General features: G+C 39.0%; 2 protein-coding genes across 10 annotated transcripts in view; both read left to right on the top strand.

The window, feature by feature from the left end:
- The window catches only part of nav1a (neuron navigator 1a), a 148,037-nt gene extending 133,022 nt beyond the window's left edge, over positions 1–15,015 (top strand). For all 7 annotated transcript variants that reach the window (XM_082144964.1, XM_082144968.1, XM_082144966.1 and 4 more), the window contains 15 exons: positions 1,946–2,057; positions 2,150–2,268; positions 4,174–4,358; positions 4,812–4,974; positions 6,309–6,513; positions 6,608–6,705; positions 6,792–6,887; positions 7,062–7,230; positions 7,479–7,714; positions 7,816–7,970; positions 8,148–8,219; positions 8,395–8,591; positions 8,792–8,910; positions 10,279–10,485; positions 10,574–15,015. In XM_082144964.1, the coding sequence (XP_082001090.1) occupies positions 1,946–2,057; positions 2,150–2,268; positions 4,174–4,358; positions 4,812–4,974; positions 6,309–6,513; positions 6,608–6,705; positions 6,792–6,887; positions 7,062–7,230; positions 7,479–7,714; positions 7,816–7,970; positions 8,148–8,219; positions 8,395–8,591; positions 8,792–8,910; positions 10,279–10,485; positions 10,574–10,657 (2,217 nt within the window). In that variant the 3' untranslated portion in view covers positions 10,658–15,015. The remainder of the gene's footprint in view (positions 1–1,945; positions 2,058–2,149; positions 2,269–4,173; positions 4,359–4,811; positions 4,975–6,308; positions 6,514–6,607; positions 6,706–6,791; positions 6,888–7,061; positions 7,231–7,478; positions 7,715–7,815; positions 7,971–8,147; positions 8,220–8,394; positions 8,592–8,791; positions 8,911–10,278; positions 10,486–10,573) is intronic.
- Positions 15,016–16,403: 1,388 nt separating this feature from the next.
- Positions 16,404–26,157, top strand: part of mybpha (myosin binding protein Ha) — a 68,773-nt gene continuing 59,019 nt past the window's right edge. Inside the window, exons 1-8 of one of the 3 annotated variants that reach the window (XM_082145045.1) lie at positions 16,404–16,685; positions 18,414–18,458; positions 18,679–18,744; positions 19,715–19,846; positions 20,548–20,715; positions 25,008–25,096; positions 25,185–25,380; positions 25,549–25,688. In XM_082145045.1, coding sequence (XP_082001171.1) covers positions 16,493–16,685; positions 18,414–18,458; positions 18,679–18,744; positions 19,715–19,846; positions 20,548–20,715; positions 25,008–25,096; positions 25,185–25,380; positions 25,549–25,688 — 1,029 coding nt within the window. In that variant the 5' untranslated portion in view covers positions 16,404–16,492. The remainder of the gene's footprint in view (positions 16,686–18,413; positions 18,459–18,678; positions 18,745–19,714; positions 19,847–20,547; positions 20,716–25,007; positions 25,097–25,184; positions 25,381–25,548; positions 25,689–26,157) is intronic. The other 2 variants (XM_082145046.1, XM_082145047.1) reach the window with 2 other exon arrangements.

Below are 26,157 nucleotides of genomic sequence, written 5' to 3'. Positions count from 1 at the left end.
CTGGGCTTGGCGATTGCTCCCCAGCTCCCCATTGTGTGATGAGCTGCTGGCAACTCGCCACAATACTACGGCTGCAACTAACGATTATTTTGATAACCGGCCCACCGGTGGGCACACAGCCATTACATATTTAAAACAGTAATATCCTATGCTAAACCTAAACTAATCTTGACAAACTATATGGAAGCACTCAAACCACATATGGAAATGGTGACGCCCTTATATGGTCAGTAATGGAGTCTGGTTGTCACCTAGTGGAAAAGTTTGGTACTGCGCCCAAACAAAATCTTCCTGAAAGCTAATTCTTTGAGATATCAACCTAAAATTTGGAACACAATTTGTTCAGATGGGAGGGACACTTAAGGGTTAAACTTTTATTATTATTATTATTGAAAATGAATTTGAATCCATTATTTTTAAACAATGTTATTCCACATCCTACCAAATGCTGTCCTCCCAAAAAAAAAAAAAAAAAAAAATTAATACAAAACCTATGAAAACAAATATAGTGGATGTATCCATGTAGGCTATTCTGTACATTATTAGCACAAAAAAAAAATAAAAAGTGTCAAAATACAAACATTACATTCTAAACCTAAAAACAACTGATTGCTTACTATTTCAAAGCACACATTAAAATTACTCAATTAAAAATGAAAGTAAACTAAAGCACAAACCATAAAAAAATAAATAAAAAAAAACACGTTATGAGGTATGAGGAACACGCATTCACTCATCTGTACATAGTAATTATATTACATTAATGGGCTATACCAACAATATTGCCTTTACTTTTACTGTTCTCATACATATGATTACTTGTGTTAAATGTAGAATTCTAAAGCTACACTTAATTTCTAACGGAAAATATTTGAGAAAAATTGTGCTCATGTTCTACTGCGCTACGTCTGTTTGACGCGCATGCGCGCACCGGTGCTTGTTCGTTGAAGTCTGTGAAATTTAACAAGACTCGCTATTATTGGAAATACTGGTGACACTTTCTAACATTTACATATAAGGATACAACCATAAAATGTTAGAAAAACGTGTCGAAGGCATTAAACAGCACACTCATCTGTCAAAGCACGACAGGACAAGATGCAGTAACGCTTATGCTTTTGTTTGAAGCTCTTATAAATATAAAGCATTCTCATGTTTCGGACAACTTGGATCATGTACCATTCCAGCAGCAGATCACTCTGTGTCCTCCGCTATTTTATATGTGTGTGTGTGTGTATATACAGTATACACACACACACACTGAATATAATATAAATATAATAATATATATACACACACATATATTATGGAAACAACAACTTTTATGTTAGATGCGACTAATCGATTTGACTGTACTAGTGTATATATATATATATATATATATATATATGTCTTCAGGTTGGACCATGTGTATGAATCATATTACACAAACCTCAACTGTCCTTTCACTGCCCAAAAGCTACATTTAGGTCCATATGTGTAACCACACAGAGTCACTGAGAGTGAAAGCGCAAATTTGGGTCAATTATGACTGAATGGAGGTTGGGGGTTGCTGGCTTTTCTATACGTTCCAGACGTTCATGGCACATTGCCCACTGTGAAAGAGGCAGTCGTTCTAGAAAGCTTTTTTTGCGAGTCAGTGACCCGGATTCATCGATTCATTACAGTAACTGTGACCCTGCAGATTGTTTCAATGATTCAGAGAAAGCAAATGATGTTGAGGTACCAGTGATGCACAGCGGCAGGAGTTTTCGTAGACGTCCCTGTGGCTACGTCTGCTGTAAATGTCATTGGTCAAGTGTAGGCAGTAACTCATTGTCAAAGCAGAAGTTAACCTACATTTATTTGGAAAACCATCAGTAGCAGCGCTTTGGGGAATGTTGTTTCAATGTTGATGCTTTTAAATGGATGAGCACAGAATAAACAAATCCATATTTCTCTATAGGACAGTGAATTAACAGACCTGAGAGAAACAATCGAGAACCTTAAAACCAAGAACATGGAGGCACAGGCCGTCATCCAAGTCGCCCTCAATAACCCTGATGTTGCCCCCAAAGGTGAGGACAGGACAAATACACCTCGAATTGTGTTTTATCTCAATATATGATTATTATGTTATCAAACAAACATTCTTCATCCCTTCTCTCAGAGTTTCGAATGAGGAGGCAGAACTCATCCGAGAGCATCTCTAGTCTGAACAGCATTACCAGCCACTCCAGTGTGGGCAGCCTGAAAGACGATGCCAAGAAGAAGAAGAAAAAGAGCTGGGTAAGCGGAAAAAGAGGAGCCGTTCTTTCTCCGACGGAATTATTGTGGATATTATTATCTGCGAGCGCGTAACCATAGTTTTCATGTATTCTTCTCTTGTAAATCTCTAAGGTCTGTGAAGTAAGTTTATAAGTCTTTCTGAGGGAATGCTCCTTCTCGTTATGTCTTGTCTCTAACCGTTCTACAAAGCACCGTGTCCACTGGTTTCCATTGGGACAGCCACTGCAGCTTATACTTTCATATGTGTAAATTATTATGTTACGACAGTAAAGGGGTGAATTCACTAAGCAAATAGCACATGGTATTTAAGTGCAAAAACCTTATTTTTTTGCACCTGGAAAACAGTGTTGTGTCCAAAATGACATACTATACACTTGTACTATTCACTATGTACTCAACCATCTAGTCGTCAATGTTGGATGACAAAATAACCATATAAAATTCATACACTAGACTCTTACAGACAGTTTAGTGCATGAAGTGTCCAACATTCCACACTTTTTTGGTTAAATAAGTGCATCATTCGGGTGGAAAGTGCAATTTTCAGTGTGATAGAATAGTGGACAAGTAAGCAAATCGGGATGCAGGTTCTGAAAACTGACACGATGGGAACCAACAATTTGTGTCATAACCTGAATTGCATTAATTTGTTTAGTCCATCAGGCATGAAAGCAGCTAATAATGTGGTGCAAATGAGCTGCTCTATCTGTGGTCACAGTTCATTCTTAGTGAATTCCCTCTAGAATGCCTAATTTACTAATCCTGTAAACATGTGGAAATACTGTGAACGTTTAATGTGGCTATTGCTGAAGAAGAAAAGAAAAGAAAAAAGTTAATGAATACTGCTGCACACGAATGAAGCTAATGCTAAACACCCGCTCTAACTACAGCATGTTGAGAAAGAACACTTTGCATGTTGAAACTATCTTACAGCTGTTCAGTATTTTATCTGTTTCAAGGCTGTAAACTCATTTATGGAGATGTTTGTATCATGTACAGTATAACTATCCACACCTGCCTGAGTGTTTCAAGTGCCCTTGTTGAAAAATATCCTTTTCTCTTGTGTTGCTGAAGTACCGTGACAAGTAGTACTTGAATTGAACACTACATTAAGTAGGGAGGTTCGCAGAATGTATAATAATTTTCATACTGTAATTCTTACTTTACTCTAAAAAACTAATAACACATTCTCTCTCTTGCATAAAAGAACACAATGGTACTTTTGTCTAGTTTATAGTATTTTGTTTTTCAGTTGTTTAATTTTTTTTAATAACAGTTTCAATCTACACAATCGCTCAAAAGTTTATGGTCAGTATTATTCTTTTCTTTTTTTTTTTTAAGAAATTAATATTTTTATCCAGCAAGGATGCAATTAATTGATCAAGAATAACAATAAAGGCATTTATAATGTTACAAAAAGTTTATATTTCAAATACTGCTGTTCTTTTGAACTTTCAATTCATCAAGAATCCTGAAAAAAAATCATGTTTCCACAAAAATATGAAGCAGCACAACCCTTTTCAACATTGATAATAATAATAATAACAATAAATGTTTTTTTGAGCATCAAATCATCATATTAGAATGATTTCTGAAGGATCATGTGACTAGAGACTGGAGAAATTATGCTGAAAATGTAACTTTGATCACAGAAATAAATTACATTTTTATATATATTACAATAGAAAATGGTTATTTAAAATTTCAATAATATTTCATATTATTTTTTACTGTATTTTTGATCAAACAAATGCAGCCTTGGTGAGCAGAAGAGACTTCTTTATCTTTCTAACAATCGTGTAAATTAATGAACTTCATTAAATTAATAAACGTAATTTTTCAGAATAAACAAACACTTGTATAATGTACTTGAAGTTCTCTGTTTTTCTCTGGATTTCTCTGTAGTTGCGAAGCTCTTTTGGCAAGGCGTTCAGCATAAAGAAGGGTGCTAAAGGTGGCTCGATGTACTCTGATATTGAAGAGATCACCACTCCAGATTCTTCTGCCCCCAATTCACCAAAACTGGCCCATGAAGATGGAGAGAACCCGCCCCCTTCCCTCCAATCCAGCCAATCAGCCATCTCCTCTGTGTGAGTAAAGTTTTATTTGTTTTTAATAAAAACTTTAATAGTACAGGGGGGGCAAGAAGGGCGATTTCACTTTTGGGTTTCACTTTATTTTGATGGTCCCTCTGTTGACTATAAGTAACGTTGTACCTACATGTCTACTAACTCTTATTAGAGTATAATCAGATTGGTAGGGTTAAGGTTATAATAAGTTGACATGTACTTACTTATAGTCAGTAGAAAGTCTGTTGGAGGACCAACACAATAAAGAGTTAGCAGATATTAAGCAGACATTCTACAATACTCTAATGAGAGTTAGCTGACATGTAGTTGCAAAGTTACTTATAGTCAAAAGAATGTTCAAAAGGGACCATCAAAATAAAGTGTTACCCACTTTTGAAACGCAGCAGTAATATTACACCCTTTAAACTGTGTTTAAGTGTAATCACATTTAAAACCATAATGACGTTGTAACAGGATCCATGAAAGTAACGAGGAAAACGAGAGCGACGAGAAGGCGGTATCGGATCTGCGGTCTGAGCTGTGGGAGAAAGAGATGAAACTGACGGACATCCGGCTAGAGGCGCTGAGCTCGGCCCACCAGCTGGAGCAGCTACGAGAGTCCATGAACAACATGCAGGTTAGGAACTTTTTGCTACTGTCACATTTACCTTTGTTCAGGAAATTTTCACGGGCAAGATGAAGTCATTTCAATAGAAATCCACACAGTCTGGAATTTTGTATTAGGGTGGAAGATTTCCCAATACAATTCGTGCAAATTTGCCAAGTTGACCAGCAGAAAGCTGCTTGGTTTGAGAGTGGCTTCTGTGTGAGCTTCATACATTGCAACACTATTGACAATAGACCATATTTGCCTACAAACCTTTGGCAAAATTTCACAAAAATGTCAAACTTTGCACTAGAACCATGCATAAATTCACTGCAGTTAATGGACCCTATCATACACCTGGCACAATGCAGCGCTAGGCACGATGCAAGTGTTTTTTTACTAGTTTCAGCCTGACACAGTTATCATTTTCACGTCCTGCGCCACGTTGCTTAAATAGCAAATGCATTTGCGCCCATCTGTTCGCCCATGGGCGTGCTGGTGTGAAAACGAGGTGTGTTCAGGCGCATTGTTGGCGCATTGCTATTTTGAGGCAACTGAAATAGACTGTGCTATTGACCAACAAAAACCTGGTCAATGGCGCAATAGTTTTTATTTAATTTAAAGAACGTGCTAGTAATGTGCGCCTATATGCGGGTCCACAACGTGCGTACACTTTGTCCCGTAGATGGTCTGCTTGCATGCTTTAACCTTGCGCACGAGCAGATCCGTTTCCTCGCTAGAGAAGCTTTCAGCTTTTCCACTTGCAAATTCCACCATGTAAATAGCGAATCCGCCATGGCGCGAGCGCAACTGGCTTTAAAAGGGAATGGAAGATGAGACTCTGATTGGTTTATTGCACGTTATGCCCAAAACACACCCATGACTCATTAAGAGAATAGGGACAACCCTTTTAGACCATGCGCCGGGTGCGCCGACCATTTTTCCCGTCATTAAACTAGCAAAAGTGGATTCAGACACGCACTAAGTGCACTTGCAACGTACGCTTTAGACCATGCGTTTAACTCGTTAAAATAGGGCCCAATGAGTTTGCATGTCAAGCACTGCTAAAGGCTGGAATACACTACACGACTTTTAAAATCTGAACAGATTATACGATTATCTGTTTTGAAATCCTCTGACTGGATGGAATCATAGTCTGAAGCTAAAAAATCAGAGCCTGTGCCCATCTTATACTATGAAATCTGTCAACTCAGACTGCCAAAAATCTGCAAACTGGCACAGATTTTTGGCAACTATTGTTGACTAGTCCAGACTGCAAATCAGGGCAAAAATCTGAACAACAGCCGTGAAGTGTGTTCTAGCCTTAAGAGAAAAGAAAAATCTAATTCAGTTTGTCATTGCAGATGATGGTGGAGAGTCTGAAGGCAGAGAACGACCAGCTGAAAACAGGAAGTGCTCCGTCGTCCCTTGTCCTCCCTTGCGGCCCACCTTCTACTTCCACCTCCCAGCCCTCTGGCCTCGCCAGCCTCCTGAACTCCAACCAAAGCAAACCACCTATGAGCCTCACCAAGTCCTTCAGCCTCAGCCTCAATGAGTGCTCCAACCCTGGTGAGTTCACTAGTTATGTCATCTGATATTTTGGGGCACTTAAAAGTGAACCTAGGCAGATTCATTGAGTCAAATCATTCTTTCTATCTCGCAGACGTTGCTCCTATGGAGTTACTGAGCCTGTCATCTCAGAGGGACGAGGCCTTTACGCGTGTTGTGGTCCGTATTTCTGACCAGCAAGTGCCCAGAGAGGTGAATACATGAAAACATATTATAAAATGCTTTATACATGAATATTAGATCATATTGCCTAAATATTCAATGTGATGTACAATCAGGAGGTGAGGCAGCAGGATTTCTACATCGGCTCAGTGAGAATTAATGGGAAAACTGAGTGGTCGACGTTAGACACAGACATTTCCACAGCTTTCAGGGTGAGAGCTCGTTCTGTAGCATATACATTTTTAAATATATGCAAAGATAATTTAGTTTGCAAAAAAGATAGTAATACTATTTTAGCATGCAAATAATAGCATGAAATTGCTGTTGATATTTAATGGAAAACATATTGTGCTGTTTATAATGTGTGCTTTGTCTTCATACATTAGGACTACATTTCCCAGGTGGATCCCAGTACAAGTATGGGACTGTCTGTCGACTCTATCCACAGTTACGCTATCAATCAGAGCAGGAGAGTGCTTGGAGCTGAGGCTCCTGAAAGTTCACCCTGTGACTGTTTAAAAAAGGGTCCTGGACTCGTCACTGTCACCCTCAAAGGTAAAAAACTCACAATTTCAAACTCTGAATCTCTCCATCAACTTTTTTAACACCTCATCTCGCCACAACGTAGAATAGAAACCAATAAACAAGAAAAATATATTGACATTGACACTGTTGACAGTCATGGCTGGTTACTCTGCCATGTAACCTCCTTCCTGTTTTAATTGTTTGTGTCTTTAGTTCTTTAAATCTCTTTGGCACTTCTAACTGACCTCTGATTCACCTAATCTTGCTGTTTGTTCCAGGTGTTAAGGATAAATGTGTGGATAGTCTAGTTTTCGAGACGCTCATCCCCAAGCCAATGATGCAACACTACATAAGTTTGCTTCTGAAGCACCGGCGGCTGGTCCTGTCGGGCCCCAGTGGAACAGGGAAGACCTATCTCACCACCCGTCTGACTGAGTACCTGCTGGAGAAGAGCGGCCGTGACCCCGGCCCGGGCCTTATCACCACCTTCAACATGCACCAACAGACCTGCAAGGTGAAGCCTGGAAATCACACTTTCAGACAAACTGAGCTCCTTCCACACTGATTTGTGTTGCAAGCAGTTGTAAAGCCTCACTTTGGTCTTCTCTCCCTCAGGACCTCCAGTTGTACCTGTCTAATCTGGCCAATCAGATTGACCGTGATTGTGGCACTGAGGACATTCCATTGGTCATTATCTTGGATGATATCAGTGATGGGTCCTCAATCACCGATCTGGTCAATAGTGCGCTGACCTGCAAATATCACAAATGGTGAGTTTCAAAATCATGAACAAAAATCATGGTTTCAAGGTAAATACAATATATATTAAATATAATTTTGGGAAGAAATATGACCTGGACTTCTTCCTGACAGGCTTTGTGAGATTCACTCTTTTACAAGACAATTTTTGAATTTGAATTTGAATTTTTCTTGGATATTTATTTCAGCCCGTATGTCATTGGAACCACCAATCAATCTGTTAAGATGTCGTCAAATCATGGCCTGCATCTCAGTTTTAGGTAAGTTCCTAATTTCTTTAGCACTGTTTTATTCTATTTTGTAGATTACAGTGAGGTAAAGTAAAACCTAATAAAATTTGACCTGATCTTACAATAACATCCTCATAAAGAAATTGGAAATACCAAATCAATATTCCAAATGTACTTCATTTGTGATTTTTCCATTTGTCTGAAGAATGATCACCTTCTCTAACAACGTGGAGCCTGCAAATGGGTTCCTGGTGCGGTACTTACACAGGAAGTTGGTCGAGACGGAGGATGACAGCACATTACACAGCGCTGAGGTGCTGAGGGTTCTGGACTGGGTGCCTAAACTCTGGTACCATCTCCATACCTTCCTGGAGAAGCACAGCACCTCAGACTTCCTCATAGGTACAGCTTTAAACTTTCTGCATATCTGATCACAAATCACAAAAACATTATTTAACCATTCATATTTTGTGGTAGAGATATAATATTAGCAAACTCATCTGTACCACGCTCTACCTTTTAAAGGTCATGGTTTAGTTTTAGCACAGCAGTGCTAAAAAAGTTTCCAAAAAAGATCTTAGCTATGGCTCTTGTCTCCGCAGGTCCCTGCTTCTTCCTGTCTTGTCCAGTAACTTTAGCAGAGTTTCGCTCCTGGTTTATTGACCTCTGGAATCAGTCTATTATTCCTTATCTTCAGGAGGGTGCTAAGGATGGTGTGAAGGTAAGCTATTGTCCACATAGGCCAGAGTTTCCAAACCCTCTACCAGGAGGTTCGCCAACAGTACACATTTTGGATGTCTCTCTTATCTGACCAATCCATTTCAGGTCTTTTCTAATGAGCTGATGAGCTGATTCAGGTGTGTTTGATTAGGAAGAGTTTGCAAATGTGTCCTGTTGGTGTACCTCCAGGAAAAGGATTAGAAAAAAATGATATAGGAAACTAACTACTAAGCAAGGGTGTCCTATCCTGCTCCTGGAGGGCCACTATCCAGCAGAGTTTAGCTCCAACTCTATTAAAACACCTGAGCCAGCTAATCAAGGTCTTGAGGATCTTTCGAAACTTCCATGCAGGTGTTTAGGAGATAAACTCTGCTGTAAGGTGGTCCTCCTCATAAGTGACTATAGTAAAACACACTTCATAGGGAGCAACTCTCTTAAAGGTGCAGGAAGCGATTTCTGAGAAATGCTGTTGATATTTGAAATCACAGAACCAAACACGCCCCTACCCAAAAGGATCACACGCCTATCTTGATAGCCCCCAAATTCACAAACACAGGCACCGCCCCCCTAATGTGTGTATACGCCCCTATCGGCAACAAGTGTGTTTTGGTTCTCGGTCCGATCCACTTTCAACAGTATTTCTCAGAAATCTCTTACTGCAGCTTACATGGTCACTTATGTCCGTGCGTTAGCTCTTAAAGGGACAGCAGCCTAATAAATCTGCTGTAGTCATTAATGTTAATCAAACAACAAAAGACAAAGATAAAATCACGCACTGCTCTTAAATCAATAAACTGTAGTTTTAATAAGGATTAGTCTATATTTAATGTATACAGCAGTGTTATTTTACATTTGATTACTTTATTCAATTTCTGTTGTTGGCTATTACTAATCTGAATACCACTGTTAGTACATCTTCCTGAAGAAAAACCTAAAGCACTATTTATTTAATTTATATTTTTGTTCTGTTCTATTTTTGGGCGTATCACCCACCTATAATCGTGTTAAATATTCGAGGTTTCAATATTGAGCAAAATAAGCGTGATTATGATGTTTGCCGTGATCGAGCATCCCTACTGCTTAAGCTAGTTTGTTGGTCGTAGCTGTTGTGCTAGCCTGGTCAGGCTGCTGTAGCTTTCTGTTTTTACAGGGGTTCTGGGAGACCAGTAAACCACTTTAGGCTGGTTTAAGACTTTATTCTACCTTAAAATTGGGCCAAAATGAGGCAGCTCACTACAATTAGGAACAGAGCTTATCTGCTGCTAAAACAGTTGTTTTTTCAGTGAATCAAATTACACTTTTAATGTTATTTTCAAGTCAAGTACAGTGGAGTCTTGGAGCTCAATCTCTGCATTCATATATATTTTAGGTCCATGGTCAGAAAGCAGCGTGGGAGGATCCAGTGGAGTGGGTTAGGGATACTCTGCCCTGGCCTTCAGCTCAACAGGACCAGGCCAAACTCTTTCACCTCCCTCCGCCAACCACCGGCCCCAACGCTGCTTCAACACTCCAGCAGACCAGTGACGACAGGTCCAAAAAGGACACTTCCCTTCCCACCATGGAGTCCGATCCACTGGTGAGTGTCCAGTACAGCTATACCGAAACCTGTGTAAACAGTTCTGCATGTGTTCTGACAAGCTTTCCTTGTTCTGTCCCTCATTCAGATGGCGATGCTGCTGAAACTCCAGGAGTCTGCCAACTACATTGAATCGCCGGAACGGGACATTTCAGGCAACCCCACATTCTAGGTTGAGCTAAAAGACTTGAGAGCTCGCTAATGGCTAGTGCTGTTTCAAAACACTGTTCTGTACAGCTGATTTGCACCTCCTGTTTCCTTCAAAAGGTTTGAGAGTGTCAGGACGAGGAACTCTCAAGAACATCCAGGTCAAGGCAGACAAAATTCTCAGCCTGAAAGCAAAACAGAAAAACAGATCCTGCCAGATCTGAGCGAGATTCTTTTTTGCACTGTTGTCTTAACCGGTCCTTCCTTTGCTTACCTAACCTGCAAGTTGCATGGCAATACTTGCAACTGAGGATTGTGAAGATTGGATGATTGTGAAGATGAGATGTTCTTGTCTACCGTACTGGGAACAAAATGTGCTTCATGTTTTTTTATTTTACTTTTGTTTTAGGTAATATCTGTCCATTTGGACCAAAAATCTATTTATTCTTATTTGCAAGAGTACCGACACTCCATCCTCAAGATCAAGTCGTCTGAACCCTGTACACTAAAGTGCGGTTACATTTAGACCAACTCGCATGGATGCAAAATATAATGTACAAGATGGTGCTTAGAATTCAGCCTTAACTGATGTCCCTCCATATATCATGAAGTCAGTTTCATAGCAATCGGAAAATAACTCTATATTACCTCAGTTTGCATAGTGATGCAGTTTCAAGGTGCAGTACATAACCATAACCACGTTGTTTTTATTCCTATCAAAGCAGACATGAAGGAGACAGATGTAGACTGTAGATCTCTGAGATGATGCACTTTGACTTGTAGCTTTCAAGCAAGAACACTGACTGTTTAAAACTCGAGGGTCGTTCACTCTGACGGTGATTTGCAGCGACAAAACAACCAGAAGTTATTTGTTTTCAATGAGGGTTGGAGGCGGCATGAGCAACAGAGACTGTTGGTGATGGACAAAGTTGAGCAACTATATGCAAATGTGACATTACCAATGGGAGAGTAGACAGTGATGCTCATGCAATCTGCTGCTTGATATTGTTAGTTATTCATTGTCTACGAAAGTTGCTGAATTTTGATGGCACTTGGATATGCAGCAAAAGCAGTGGGGCTCATGTGATCCACCGCCTGATCTACAGTTGGGGGCAACCTCAGGTGATTTAATCGCTAGCAGTAATAACAGGTGCTTTTACCGGTGCATGGGAGCAGTATGCAACTTCTTACTTTCAGTAATCATGCATTTGACCTTAAGGCCTGGGTATACTTCATTTTCTACGTTAAGCTCAGTCTCCAGCACAGCCCGGACAGCAACATAGTGTCGGCCCAGATCCGGCCCACATCTGGTATGTGTGGATTCCACATGTACCAGATGTGGGACGGATCTGGACTGACACTGTGTTGCTGTCTGGGAGTTGAGCATGCAAGCCTTTCAAACTATGCTCTTTTGAGTGTGTAATGATGATGTGTTAATAGATCTTGCTTTTCAAGTGCTCAAATCACTTGTGCATGCGCTGTTATTGGCAGACACAAAAATCGGGGGGGAACACGGACGTTGTGCATGGACTATGGTGATTGTGAGCCAAGCTGGAGCAAAACGTAGACAAGGGAAGTATACTTTTGGCTTTAGTTCCAATAGCCAAGGTGCTCATGGATCATCAAGCTAATCGAAGGCTTTGTTCTCACTGACACCACAAACCCGATCCGCTTGCTGTTTCCACCTGGTATTAACGTGGTGATCACTTGTGTTTGGATTTTGCTGAGAAACTTTTGGGCACGCTCTACATAACTTCCATGCAGTGCATGAATACTATTTGAATGAATGAACCTGTGTTATGCGGCTTATAAGCAAATGCGGGAAAAGAAGAGAATCTAAAGGATACGGATGGCAGCTGCAATTTAAATCGTAATCAATTTGTTTTGGTACAATGCAGCGAAGTACAACGCATTCAGGACGAATAAGCGTTTACTTTACATTTGGCTACCTCCGTAATTGGTTTCAGTGATTCGATCGATGCTGAACATTTGTGATAATATCACCAAAAATGCATTTAATACCAGTTGGAAACAAGTCCGTAGATGTACTGGATATTGACTCCACTGCCTAAACAAACGAAACCAAATAAAATGGGTCTAGATAGCGTTTGAAAACAAATCAGGATTGTTTGCAGTGTGAACAAAGCCAAAATGGTTTAAACAACTTGTTTTGTCTGGAGGAGGTTCAGTAATTTGATATTTTTGGCTTTTGTTATGTCTTGAGGTTCAAAGCAAAATAACATCAGTGTTAGCTTACAGTTTTACACACGCTTGAGTCCTTTGTTCTTCTGTAACAATGTAGCCAGTTTTTTGGAAATGTTGTAATAATTGGGTTTTATTTATGGTGGTTTCAAGTCATGGGACGGCCCCATGTCAGTGTCTTTTATAACCCCCTAATCATTCCAGTAATACTGTAATAATTACGAAATCTCAAAAAACACAAAAAAAATAATAATGGTGGATTGTAATTTATGAATGCATTTGCTATTGGCTGATCACAAGTGCTGCAGAACTGTGTGTGCATGAAAGCTTTAACTCTGAGGAAGATTATAGTTAAAAAAGGCACCTTATCATGAGATGCCAAAGGATGTGTTGGCAACCAGTCTACAAGAGCAACGTGCTAATTTTTCCTAAATTATTATTACCTAATCGAAACGTGTACTAACCGGTCTTAGTACTAGCAGTGTAGCAATGTCAGATGAAACGCGTGCCGTTGTAATCGCAGAATGTAAATTGGATCAAAACATCAGTTTGCCAACACACCTTGTGCTCTTGATGATGCTTGCTGATTCTTGTGCTTGTGTTTACGTGTCCTGTTAATGTCAGACGTAGCTCTCCAAATGAATAACCACAGGAGTGTTTTTTAAAGGTCTTTTTTTGTACGTTTTTTTACTGAAGGATCTTAGTCTGACATTTGTAAATAGGATTTTCAAAAAATTACCAAAAAAATGCAAACAAAAAACCGTCTATGGTAGAATAAACATCGGAAGGATAAAATATAACACCTATAAACTGAATGTGTCTGGTTAGATTTACATTACAGGGAAGATCGCAGTCATCTCTCAGCTATTGCCTTTCCTGTAGGGGCAAGTTAAGTAACTAGATAATGTTGCCTATGTACATTTTTCACTATAAAAGTGTCCTCTTTATTCTCTTCCGGGTCGTACAAGGTATAGAATAGCTTTTACGATTAGTTGGTCTCAACAACCCAAAAAAAAAAAAACGGTAAAAAAAGAAAAAAAAGAAGTGACAGTGGTGCTTCAAATCACACAAGTACCTCAAAATCTGTCTTAACAGCTCATTGTAGGATCAAAAAACTTCCCTTAATAGCTTATGGATAGTTTGGGGCTTTGGGGAAGATTCCCCGTTGTTTGTCTTGAAAATGTGCCTAATATAAGCCAACTCGTTGGACATTGCAATACCTAAACTATTATGTTTTGCAAGGGATTGTTTGCTGCGGGGAATAGGAATGCGAGCGAACGTACTATCCTTTTTTTTTTTTGTGCTAGCTTATAAAATGACTTTGAGATTTGAGCTCGCAGGGAGTCTCGTTTCCAAATGTCCTGGAAATCGCACAAACCGAAGCCATTTCCCACTGTCTCTTCTCCTGTCACAGATACATGTGCATCGTAGTACAGTGTGCTTTATCATATCTTGCATAACAGATATAGTTTGGACAACCTAAAATAGAGTGTCTAACTATGTATTGATTAATTTATTCGTTATTTTTTGTGGTTTATGAATAACAACGCTGAATGTTCAAGCAGGCACAATAATAAACCTGTGGTTTGTTAACTCTTTTTTTCCCACTTGTTTTATATTAAACATGCTTTACAAGGTTTGATGTTGTTTAATCAAAACAGATTGATGATTTGTCACTATGCAGCGTTGGAATATAATTTTAGGCTGAGACTCAGTTGTCAGTACCAATGACAGATGGTATATGTGATAAGCTAATGTGCAGGTTTGATGGTGTTTTAATGTCGTTGATGTCTATCACCATTGTTTGTCTGGAAAAACACATTGGACCTACCTGTCCCACTGGGATTTCAAACAAAACTGCTTTTCTTTTTTTCTTTTCTTCTTTTAAAGAAATGGATCTTGCTTTCTCTTTAATAAATATTTCTATTTTGTATAGAACATTGCAATTGTAAACATTGTAAATAGTAAACCCATCTGCGACCACAATCACAGTAAAATATGAAAAATCCGGCCCTTGGATTGATACACCTTTTGTTATTGTTGTCTTTTATTTTATTTTTTATTTTTTTGTGAACTGTCTGCTGGAAAGGGGTTATAAAGGCATATGTGCTGATCTGAGAGAATTGAATCCATCAAATATTCACTCACGTTTTCAATAAACTCGTGCCATCCCTACACTAAGATGTCTCTTTCACTGGTCTTGTACATTTATTTCAGTTTTTGTTTTTAAAAATATATATTTGACAATTACATTAATGAAATTGAACATCTGTTTGTATTTTTGAACACTTCACAACTTGGTAATACTTTAGAATACTGTTCCTTCATTAATGAATAACTACACAGGAACAAATAACGCACTATTACAATTCTAGTAACTACTATTAATTTACAAGAAACTCTGATTAACGAATTAGTAAGTAATATCGCTCAGTTGAATGTGTTAGTTCACTATTAGCCAATCAGTAACTACTATTTTTCATACCTCACTGAAGACTAAGAACTATACAGGCTCATAATTAATATTAATAATGCATAATATATAATATAATGGTAACCCATTAGTAATGAATCAAGTGTTACTACATCTTTCTAAAGGAACTACTAATAATTTGGATCAGTATTCTAAAGTGAAAAGCTTAATAACTACCTAATATTGATTGAAGTCATTGTAAGCTTTTGAGGTTTTTGTAAGGTTTTGGATGGTAATGACTCAAGTGTTACTACATCTTTCTAAAGGAACTACTAATTATTTGAATCTGTATTCTAAAGTGAAGATCATGGAAACACAAGTAATGACTAAAGTGTTACCAAATCCATCGGAAGGAATTGCTATACAAAATCTTACAAAAATCTCAAAAGCATACAATGACTTAAGTCAATATTAAGTAGTTATCATGATTTAGAATACTGATCCAAATAATTAGTAGTTCCTTTAGAACGATGTAGTAACACTTGAGTTACTAGTGTGTTACCGTTACCTTTTATTATAAATTATGCATTATTCATGTTAATTATGAACATGTATGTAGTAGTTCTCTGGGAGGTATGAAAAAAATAGTAGTTACTGATTAGCTAATAGTGAACTTCCACATTCAACCGAGCGCTATTACTTACTAATTTGTTAATCAGAATGTTAATAGTGCAATACTCATTTGTTCCTGTGTAGTTATTCATTAATAAAGGAACAGTAGTCTAAAGTGTTACCCACAACTTTTCAAGTCAGAGATTTATTCTGCTTGTTGAGGTTTGGCTCCCTCTACCATCTTAATTTTGTAACTGCTGTATGGACCGCACGTTGCAATTACACTTTTAGACAAACGAGGGCGCCAAATGTCAAGAAGTAGGATTAAATTCAAGACATTAAATATTAAAAATGAGAATGGTCAAGTAAAACAAGAGTGAGAAATTATTGGACTCTAGGCACGAAAGCTACATGATACTGAGTCAACCAACCACTATGAATAACTTTAATGAGGTGAGACCAGTTTAGGGTTATTCCCGAGTTGATAAGAACAGATTTATCTGTGTACTGGAGGCTATTTAAAGAAGAGGAGGAGTCCTGAAGGTTCATACTCAGAAGTGGTATAAATTGAACGTCCCAAAAGACATTGCCACTTCAAAGACCGGCAGTCCTGTTGAGTTTCTCCCAAGCATCATGCCAGCCAAACCAGCACCTATAAAGAAGTCAGCCAAGAAGGCTGCTGTAAAAGAGGAGAAGCTGGCAGAGCCTGTGCCCGAGACTGTCACGGCTGAGGTGCCTCCTGTGCCCGAGACTGTCCCGGCTGAAGCTCCGGCTGAAGAGGTAGTGGCCGAACCTGCCCCCGCTGCAGAGGCACCTGCTCCTGAAGGTACTCACTTTATAAGTGTGCCTAACCGTAATAACGACATCCCATTTAAAAGACAAAGATTATTTTAGTAATACTAACAGTCATACTGTAAAATTGACACTCATGTTAAGTCAAGTTTATAATTGCCTACTGTGTTCATCGACGTATGTCAGCTGTCTTGCAGTGAAATAATGAATGTATCATCTGTACTTTCGAGGACTCACTCACGCCCCTACTGAACAACATGCACTACTTCCACTCACTTCAATGGGAACCTGACGATGTTCTTCACTAAATGTACTTAATAATTTGCCATAACATCATAGTTGGCCGACTACAGTTAACGCTGCTACTGTAAAATTATAATAAATATCAATTAATAATATAATTTTATAAAATAAATATTTATCCATTTTACCGTTATTTATTTATTTCTTTATTTACATTTACATTTATGCATTTGGCAGACGCTTTTATCCAAAGCGACTTACATTGCGTTATCCTATACATTTATACATAGGTATGTGCAATCCCCTGGGATCGAACCCACAACCCTGCGTTGTTAACGCAATGCTCTTACCACTGAGCTACAGGAAAGCTTTATTAGACTTTAGTTATCGACAGTGGCAGCTAATTCCAAGTTACTAAAGTTACTGTAGTAAAACTCTGATGTTTTGGCAAGGCTAGAATGATTAAAATATGTCCCCTTGTTCAACTGTTTTATTGATTTAGGAAAATCTGTAAAAAAAAATTGTCATTCTGAACATCCGCAAACTGCTGGAAGATAACTTCGGTCTTGGGTGTTGGCTTTACAATCATGACTTTTACAAAATAGAAACTTAAACTTCCAATGTTCATGCAGGAGATTTAAAAAGAAAATGTATTTTAAGAGAATCCAACGTGAGCTACCGAAAGTCCGAACTGTCACAAATCGAAATATTCTAATTATTATGTACATGATGTAGAAATTTCCCTGATATGTGTCTAGCCCTAGAGGTCCCTTATAAACATGTGATGTAGCACCTGTCAATCATTGGACTTTGTCTTACAGAAGCATTCTAATTTATGACTACCTATCCATGTACCTAATATATTCTAACATTTATTTAACATGTAATGCTAGACTCGACCCCTGCTGCTCAGGGTTAGACTGCTGCCCCTTAAGATGGGGTATATGGTATAGGGTAAAGCTATAACAAAAACACTGATGATTATTACTGCCCTGTCAAATTTACTTCGCTTTTACATTAGAAATAGCATTATATAAGCATCTCAATGTTCAGATTTATTTTCAGATTCAATGTTCAGATTTCATTTTCATTTTTCAAATTTTAAGTGGCATTAACCCACATTTTAGGGCCAAAACAGGTTCCCCTCAGCTGTTATTACGTCTTCAGTAAACTGGCTTGCTGTGCTGAGTGCAAAAACTACTAATCACCAACCATGTGTGTGGTCAAATCAAGATTAGCTTGTGGTGGAAGAGTGTGTCTCACGACATGCTGATATGGCATGACTTTTCACCTGAATTTTCTTAAACATAATTTGCTGTGACTGCTTCATTAGGGCAATATATAAGTATATTTATCTGCTGAAGTTTCTGTTGCAGAAGAAGGTGCTATTCCTGCAACTGTTGCTCCATGACGCTAAACTATCATTACAAAAAAAAAAAAAAGACTTTATTCAAAATGGTATCTAGCGATCTCTCCTGAGTAGCACTGCTCTAATGGAAGACTAATGATTTGCTATTAGGTCCTGCTGATGAAGCTGCTCCTTCCACTAATGCTCCAGCTGAGGGTAAATAATTGTGCTTTTGCTATCATTTTTAATTGTTCGATTTCAGTTTGGATACAGACACTGTAATTTGACTTGCACCCTTTAGAAAATGACAATTCAGTCGCATTCAGTCTCAAATATTTTGTGTTATGATTTTATCGGCATATAGGCAGTAAAATCCATGACGCATTTGAATAAATATAACTTTGAATCCGAATAATCTTGCAAATTTGATCATCAGCTGCTCCTGCTGAAGCTGCACCTGTAGAAGAACCCCCTAAACCACCAACACCACCTCCTCCAGCAGGTACTCCATCCAACCACCCAATCCATCCATCCATCCATCAATACAACTAATCTATCCATTCACCGAATCCATCCCGACAATCCATCCATCAACACACCTAATCCATCCATTCACCCAATCCATCCATCCATCCGTCCACCTAACCCATCCATTCACCCAGTTCATCCACCTAATCCATCCATTCACCCAGTTCATCCATCCATCCATCAGTCCACCTAACCCATCAATTCACACAGTTCATCCATCCATACATCAATCAATCAATCAATCAATCAATCAATCAAATCAATCCACCCATCCATCATCCACCAAATCCATCCATCCATCATCTACTCAATCCATCCATCCAACCATCTATCCAATCAACCTCATCTATCCACCCAATCCATCCATCATCATCAACCCCATCTATCCATCTAACCATATATCCAATGGACCCCATCCATCCATCCATCCATCTATCCATATATCCAATGGACCCCATCCATCCATCCTTCCATCCACACACCCAATCCATCCATCCGTCCAATGGACCCCATCCATCTACCCAATCCACCAATCCCTTTATCCAATGGACCCCATCCACCCACCCAATCAATCTATCCATTCATCCACATATACAGTCAATCCAATCCATCTGCCCATTTATCCATTCAAATCATACTCCCAATCCATAAATCCACCCAATAAATCCATCCAATCCAGCAATCCACCTAATCCATCTACCCAATCCATCCATCCATCAACCCTATCCATCCATCCATCCACTCATTTATCCATGAAATCAATAGACCTATTTAATCAATCCAATCCATCCATCCATCCATTCAATCAGTTAATCTACCAAATTCATACATCCACCCATTTATCCATCAAATCCATCCACCTAATCCATCCATTTATCTCTATAAAAGTTCATGTGTTTTTCTAATATGAATTGATTGTTTTTATGTCTCTAATGAATGTGCAGTGCCCGCCAGTCCCCCTCAGAACCTCAGCGTGGATGATCTCAATGATACCTCAGTCACTCTTAAGTGGAGATCCCCGGAAAACATTGGCTCTGGACTGGATGGATACATTGTAGAATACTGCAAGGAAGGATGTGTGTATATCCTCTCAGTATTGCTAATAAGCTCTTTAGATTAGGGATAGTGTTTCAATCATCATGCCTTCATCTTGAAATTGAACCATGTAGAACTATCAGATGTCACAAGAAAAGTGAGTTCTATGACAGTCTGCAATAGCACCTGTCTTTAAAATGTCACCACAGACTGATTTATAGCTCGCCCCTGTAAGTCTCCCTATTAGGAAGGGATGCTTTCAACCAACTGTCACCGTATCTGCACATCCCACATTTAGATTTGTGGATCTATACTGACATCACTGCTAGTGTGTTTGGAAATTCATATTTGTTCTTTAACTGGGTAGTTGACGCATAACATCAATATTTTAGGTTTTTCAATTTTTGTTTATGAATGTATAATCAAAATTTTGAGAATGTAATGTTTAATATGTAATCACCTTCTTGCCTTCAAGTTGATTTCACATGATCATGTGGTGCGACCAATTCTCAAATTAATTTTAAATTAATTAAAATGCTAAAACTTTTATGATTGTACTTTTAAAAACTATTGTTTTAGTTGTACATGGAATATCATGCAAACTTTCCAAAAGTTGTTCATGTCAAACTGCCGTTAAATCTACCCCAATTTTATATTAAGCTAAAGTGTTTAATAAATATTTAATGTTTTTATTTATTTTTATGAAGTTATATTATCATCTATCCATTTTTACACTCCACAGCTTCTGAATGGGTTGCTGCCAATACCGAACTCACCACGTCCAACCGGTTTGTCATCAGCGGCCTGACAACCGGAGACCTACTTAACATCCGTGTCGTGGCCATGAATGCCGGAGGCCGTAGCGAGCCCGTCGTCCTGCCACAGCCCGTCCCCGTCCGTGAGATTATGGGTGAGTGTCTATGCATAGCTGAAAAGACCCACATGTGTAGGGGACAGATGAAAGTGACGAATCATCTCTGGTTACTTCACAGAGTCTGATTACTTCAAACACTAATTACTTCATAGTGTTATACTTTTTCAGTGTATTCTATGAGCCCTGGCTCATGTGGCTTTCTGCCGAAGCTCAGATGACAGTATGTGTTTCCCTACAGTGAGAGGAGCTGGTGTAAGTGCACTGCCTCAGCTTTTAGATACCTCTCTTGCCCTCAATGGATTCAACAGCTGTGGGTATATAAATCCCATTGGCTTGCGCCGACAAGAGCTTTCATTAGCATTTAAATTACAAACATAAAGACCTAGGGCTGTCAGTGCAATCTGAGCTAAACACATACAGTAGATTATCCTCCTAAATGGAGTGTAGTACTTGCATAATGGTGTATATTTATAAGAATTTGTATCTAGCTAAAGGATTGTATGAACTGCTTTCATTGCTGGTACAGTGTTTATATTCAGGGCTTGGTTCTTTGCCCTTGCACTTGACCACTTTCATTGGTGAAGCTTGACCTTGAATCATTGGGCCAGATTTACTAACAGCCTGCGTCAATGCAAACCCTCTTTTGGCGTTGAAAAAACTACTGTCAGGATTTACTAAAGACTCACTGTCAGTGTTGCCAAGTCTGTGGTTTTCCCGTGGAATTGGGCTACTTTTAAGTTGTTGCCGTGTGTTGATTTTTTTTGGTCCTGTTGGTTGATTTCCAACCCCCCGGAGCGTACAATTTTGGCGCTTCAACACCCTCAAACCTTCAAATTCAGTAGTGAACACCGCATTTGGATATTTTGGGCCTATTTTTTGATTGGCCATATTGGGCTAGTTTGGTGTTTGTGCAGACCGGGCAACCCTGCACACAGTAAGAAAAAACTTTAATATTGAACAGATTTTTTTATTTTATTTGTTACTTTTATTTATGAAATTTGGAATTGCTCAGACAATTAGATATCAATTATATCGAATCAGGCATCAGAAATAGCCAGGGTCGCTGATAAGAGAGGACAACTGAGACAAATGTTCAGGGCCTGGGGTTGAGAGGGGCAGTAAGAGTTTTACAAATCTGGCTTTCCAGGTTGACATGGCCAGCTAGTGGCTGTTGTGTTTTGGCTTAATTCTGTGTGTTTTGAACTGTTATTTGTTTTGTAAAGTACATCGCCGTAATGCTAGGACCATTTAAACCAAGCAATCAAATACCCACATAAGATTCTGAAATCAACTCATGTTGTTAATAGGTCAAACAATCCTGACCAAAAAGAGATATGGAGGCATGTTGGCTTGGAGAACCAAACGGGAACGATCTGTTCATCCATTTGGGTTTAGCAGGTGAATGTTGTGGTGTGTGGCAGCCATTCAAGACATCACACAGGATTACATATCCAAACACGGACTGCAAAAAGAGATCGAAGAAGCAGGATTAGGTTTTTCACACGTACAAGCACAGGCATTTGAGAAAGTAGGTCAGGTATGGTATAGTAAGCCGGAGTTGAGCTGAATGTGAACCTTCAAAGCCAACTGTGCCATCCCACAGTGCCACCCAAATCAAGCATTAATGCCAGCATGTCAGCTCAGCAATGTGTGTCACTCCAAAGGCGTCAATTGTTTCCTGTAATAATGATCGAACTTTGGAGTCCTGGGAAGTAAGGATTAGAGGTCTGGTGGGATAGATTTGGGAGGCTGTACCCTAATGGTAACAGATGTGCTCAGAGAGAACAGCTAATAGAGATTTAGATCAGCGACGTCAAAGGTCCTGGGTGGCACATGGTTGTCTAGAGCAGTGGTTCCCAAACTGGGGTATGTGAGATGACAGAGTGAATACCTGAATAAAATGTTTTTGAAGGTTTTGCTGTTCATTTAATTATACCCCACCTTAAAATAAACTGAGCATGTATTGAACAGGCGAAACATGGGTAAAAACAGAAAAAATTTAGTGCCGTAAAAGGTCGAATACATGACGTCCAATCAAACCACCTTATCTTTTGTGGTCAAAACTGACTGCATCCACATGAGCAGCGTGCATGATAGGTTATGTGCAGAGTACATAAGTGCTGTTTTCGACAATGTACCTTTGTAAAAGTGGGGTTTTAGCACTTAATAGCATGAAGAACAAATATAGACAGAGACTGTGCATAGAGATCGATTTAAGACGATTTGCTTTTAATGTTGATATTTATACGAGCAAGAATGCATTTTTTCCCGAATATCTGCACAATTGCAAATGTGACATTGAACAGTTCAACAAACAAAAAGGTGATATTAGGTGATGTACATTTTAAACACCATATTGTCAGTATTGTTTGCTCTATTTTACAATGAAGTAAGCACAGCAAAACTGTTGTCCGTTTCCACGCAACACAGCTGTGTTTCGTTAGTGAACCCATTCATTAATACACTTGGGGTGCTTCTCATTTCTTATTTGTGCATCCACGTTTCCTTTACTCGCGTCTCAGCTCCACCCCCTTTGGATGCGAGGGAAGGACTCAAGGAAATAATATAAGGACAGAGGAATCGAAGGGAAGCTTATTTGTATATTGGACTATTCTTGATCCCTCAAGCGTCACTTCACAGTGTCATCAGCTATGCTCAAGGGATCTGGCCTTGAAGTTTGGTTATTTAAGAAATTCATAATAAATAATAATAAAGCAAGTAATAATAAAGCAATATGCCCTGTTGAAATATGTGATGTGTATGATTTAATAAACCTGCAAAGGAAAAGCATAAATTAAAATGATTGTGACAGACGTGAAGGGGGAGGAGAATTTATGCGTGAGTCGGGTTTCTCGACAAGAAAGACTTCTGCATAAGATACACCTGTGCATCCTCACTCGACGCTCCTCTGGAAGCTTCCTCACTCCTCATTCCTCGCGGTGCAATTAGAGAATTGAGATTTCCTTAAAGATGGCTTACTTTGATCGGTTTCTGGGTAATGGGCTGGAGGACGGAGGAGCGAGGAAACGAGGAAGCATCAATTTGAGTATTGAGAAGCACCCATTGAGGCATTCATTCATTCATTCATTCATTCATTCATTCATTCATTCATTCATTCATTCATTCATTCAGTAACAAGGCAAGGGTGCTTCTCAATTGTCAAGTTGATGCTTCCTCATTTCCTCACTCCTCCGTCCTCCAGCCCGTGACCTGGAAATCGATCGTACTCAGCCATCTTAAAGGACATCTCAATTCTCTAATTGCCCTGGGGAGAAGACAAGGAACGAGAAGTGAGGAAGCTTCCTGAGGAGTCATGAGCGAGAATGCACAGGTGTATCCTTCCCTCGCATCCTAAGGGGGTGGAGCTAAGACACAAGAAAAGGAGATGAGGAAAGGGATGCAAAAATAAGACATGAGAAGCACCTTAGGACTCACTTATTAAGACAGTGACTTACCATCACCTATTGGTGGTTTTAGTTTAAGATGTCAAAGTATCACTTCATTTTTACCACCACTTCATATTTCTCTATTGAACAGTTTTTTTTTTTTTTTTTTTTTTTAAACATTCTCATCCTCCTCTGAGCAGCATTAAACAGTGTGTAAATACATCTAGATGCAGTTTGTCCTTTAATAGTGTTAGAAAAACTCTGCCTTTATAAAGTAAAAAAATGCACCTGAAAATCTATTTAAGGGGGCAAATATTGTCCCTTAATGGAAAAGGTGGAAGAGAGGGGGTACGTAGATGGATGTTGGGTTTGGGAACCACTGGTATAGACGGAGAAAGTCAAAAAATTTCACCAACAGACATCCTTGTTTCAATTATGAATTTAGCTTACATTTTCTTGTTTTGTTTGTTTTAAACCCTTTACATTACCGAAATGTAGTGTAGAAACAGAGTAACTAGTAATGAGGATGAGACTGGCCTGTAATATGAAGGCTGTTGACCTGCAGACGGTCTGGCATTCCTCACAGATCTATTTCTGGATGCACTCCAGTGACCGAAGACGCGGTGCCATGTGCTCTCTCCAATATACAGAATAGCAAGAATAAACCTGTTGAAATGAAGTTTATCATTAACCCATTTAATAATAGTGTAAGCATTAAATATGTTTTATATTTCATGAGTTTTCCATTTTAAAATTTAGGAAAGTCAGTTTGTGTAATTTAACACTTTATGCATTTCAAAATAAGACCAATTTAATTTAATTTATTTTGTTTTGTTTATTTTATTGAAAATACAAGCCAACAAAAACAGCTCATATAAGACCTCAAAAGTAATGCATCTAAATTTGCTCTTGTATTTTATTTATTATTATTTATTTTTTCAGATCGACCCAAGATCCGCATGCCCCGTGCTCTGAGGTCAAGATACATCAAGCATGTTGGAGAAAAGATCAATCTTGTAATCCCATTCTGTGTAAGTTCAGAGTTTTATATGTATATACGTCAAACAGAGCCGTGCTTATTGTATGCTCTAATATATTGGATAATTCTCTGTTTTGTAGGGCAAACCTAAACCTGTGATATCTTGGACCAAGGATGGCCAGCCTTTGGATACGAAGAAGATAAATATCCGCAACAGCGACAAGGATAGCATCCTGTTTATCCGCAAGGCTGAGCGAGACGACTCTGGCAACTATGAGATGACCGTGAAGATCGACAGCTTCGAGGACAAGGCTACCCTCATAATTCAGATTGTCGGTGAGACATGCTATGATCTAGAGCTCTTCTTGGACCCTGGCTATTTCTGTCCCCCTTGCATTTTCATTCTTAGTCCATTCCTTGACACCTCTGTGTACAGAGTAAGACCTCACAGTGTAAAATGATCCATACTAAGGAGGCTAAATCATTTTTAATGGTTGTGTGTAGATCTGCCTGGTCCTCCTGCATCTGTCAAGCTAGTCGACTCTTGGGGCTTTAATGCAGCTTTGGAATGGACCCCTCCCAAAGACAACGGCAACACTGAGATCACTGGATACACCATTCAGAAGGCTGACAAGAAAACTGGAGTAAGAAGCTTATCGTCGTGTAGCTTATCAACAACCTACACATCCCAGCATGCACTCTTGATAAAGGATTTGTTATTAAAGTGGCTATGTTCACAAACTAGTATAATTAGAAGAAAAGCAAGCATAGCCTACTGTATGCATGATTTGACATTGCAGTTCGAATATAAATAACCATTGCTTTACCTAAGGCTTCAAAAAGTTTTCTTCAAATTCTGAATGGATTATATCGCCTAGAAAGCATGCAAAGAGCGTTCCTTTTATAATCACTGCAAAGCTGTCACGCATCTCAATTCATTGTGATCTCACAAAGCTCCACTAATCAATTAAGCTGACTGCACAATGAATCTCTGATTTAGCCTACATTATGTATACACTTTGTTTGTTAAGTTAACTTGTAAAGAGAGGGTTTGTGAGATTGCGGAACTCAGCACTGGACAAAAACTCAGGCGTTTTGAATGGGGAGTGGATT

The sequence above is a fragment of the Leuciscus leuciscus genome (genome assembly GCF_965113295.1).
Source record: "Leuciscus leuciscus genome assembly, chromosome: 18".
NCBI lineage: Eukaryota > Metazoa > Chordata > Actinopteri > Cypriniformes > Leuciscidae > Leuciscus > Leuciscus leuciscus.
Note: the sequence above shows the minus strand (reverse complement) of the source record. Positions and strands in the feature narration are given on the sequence as shown.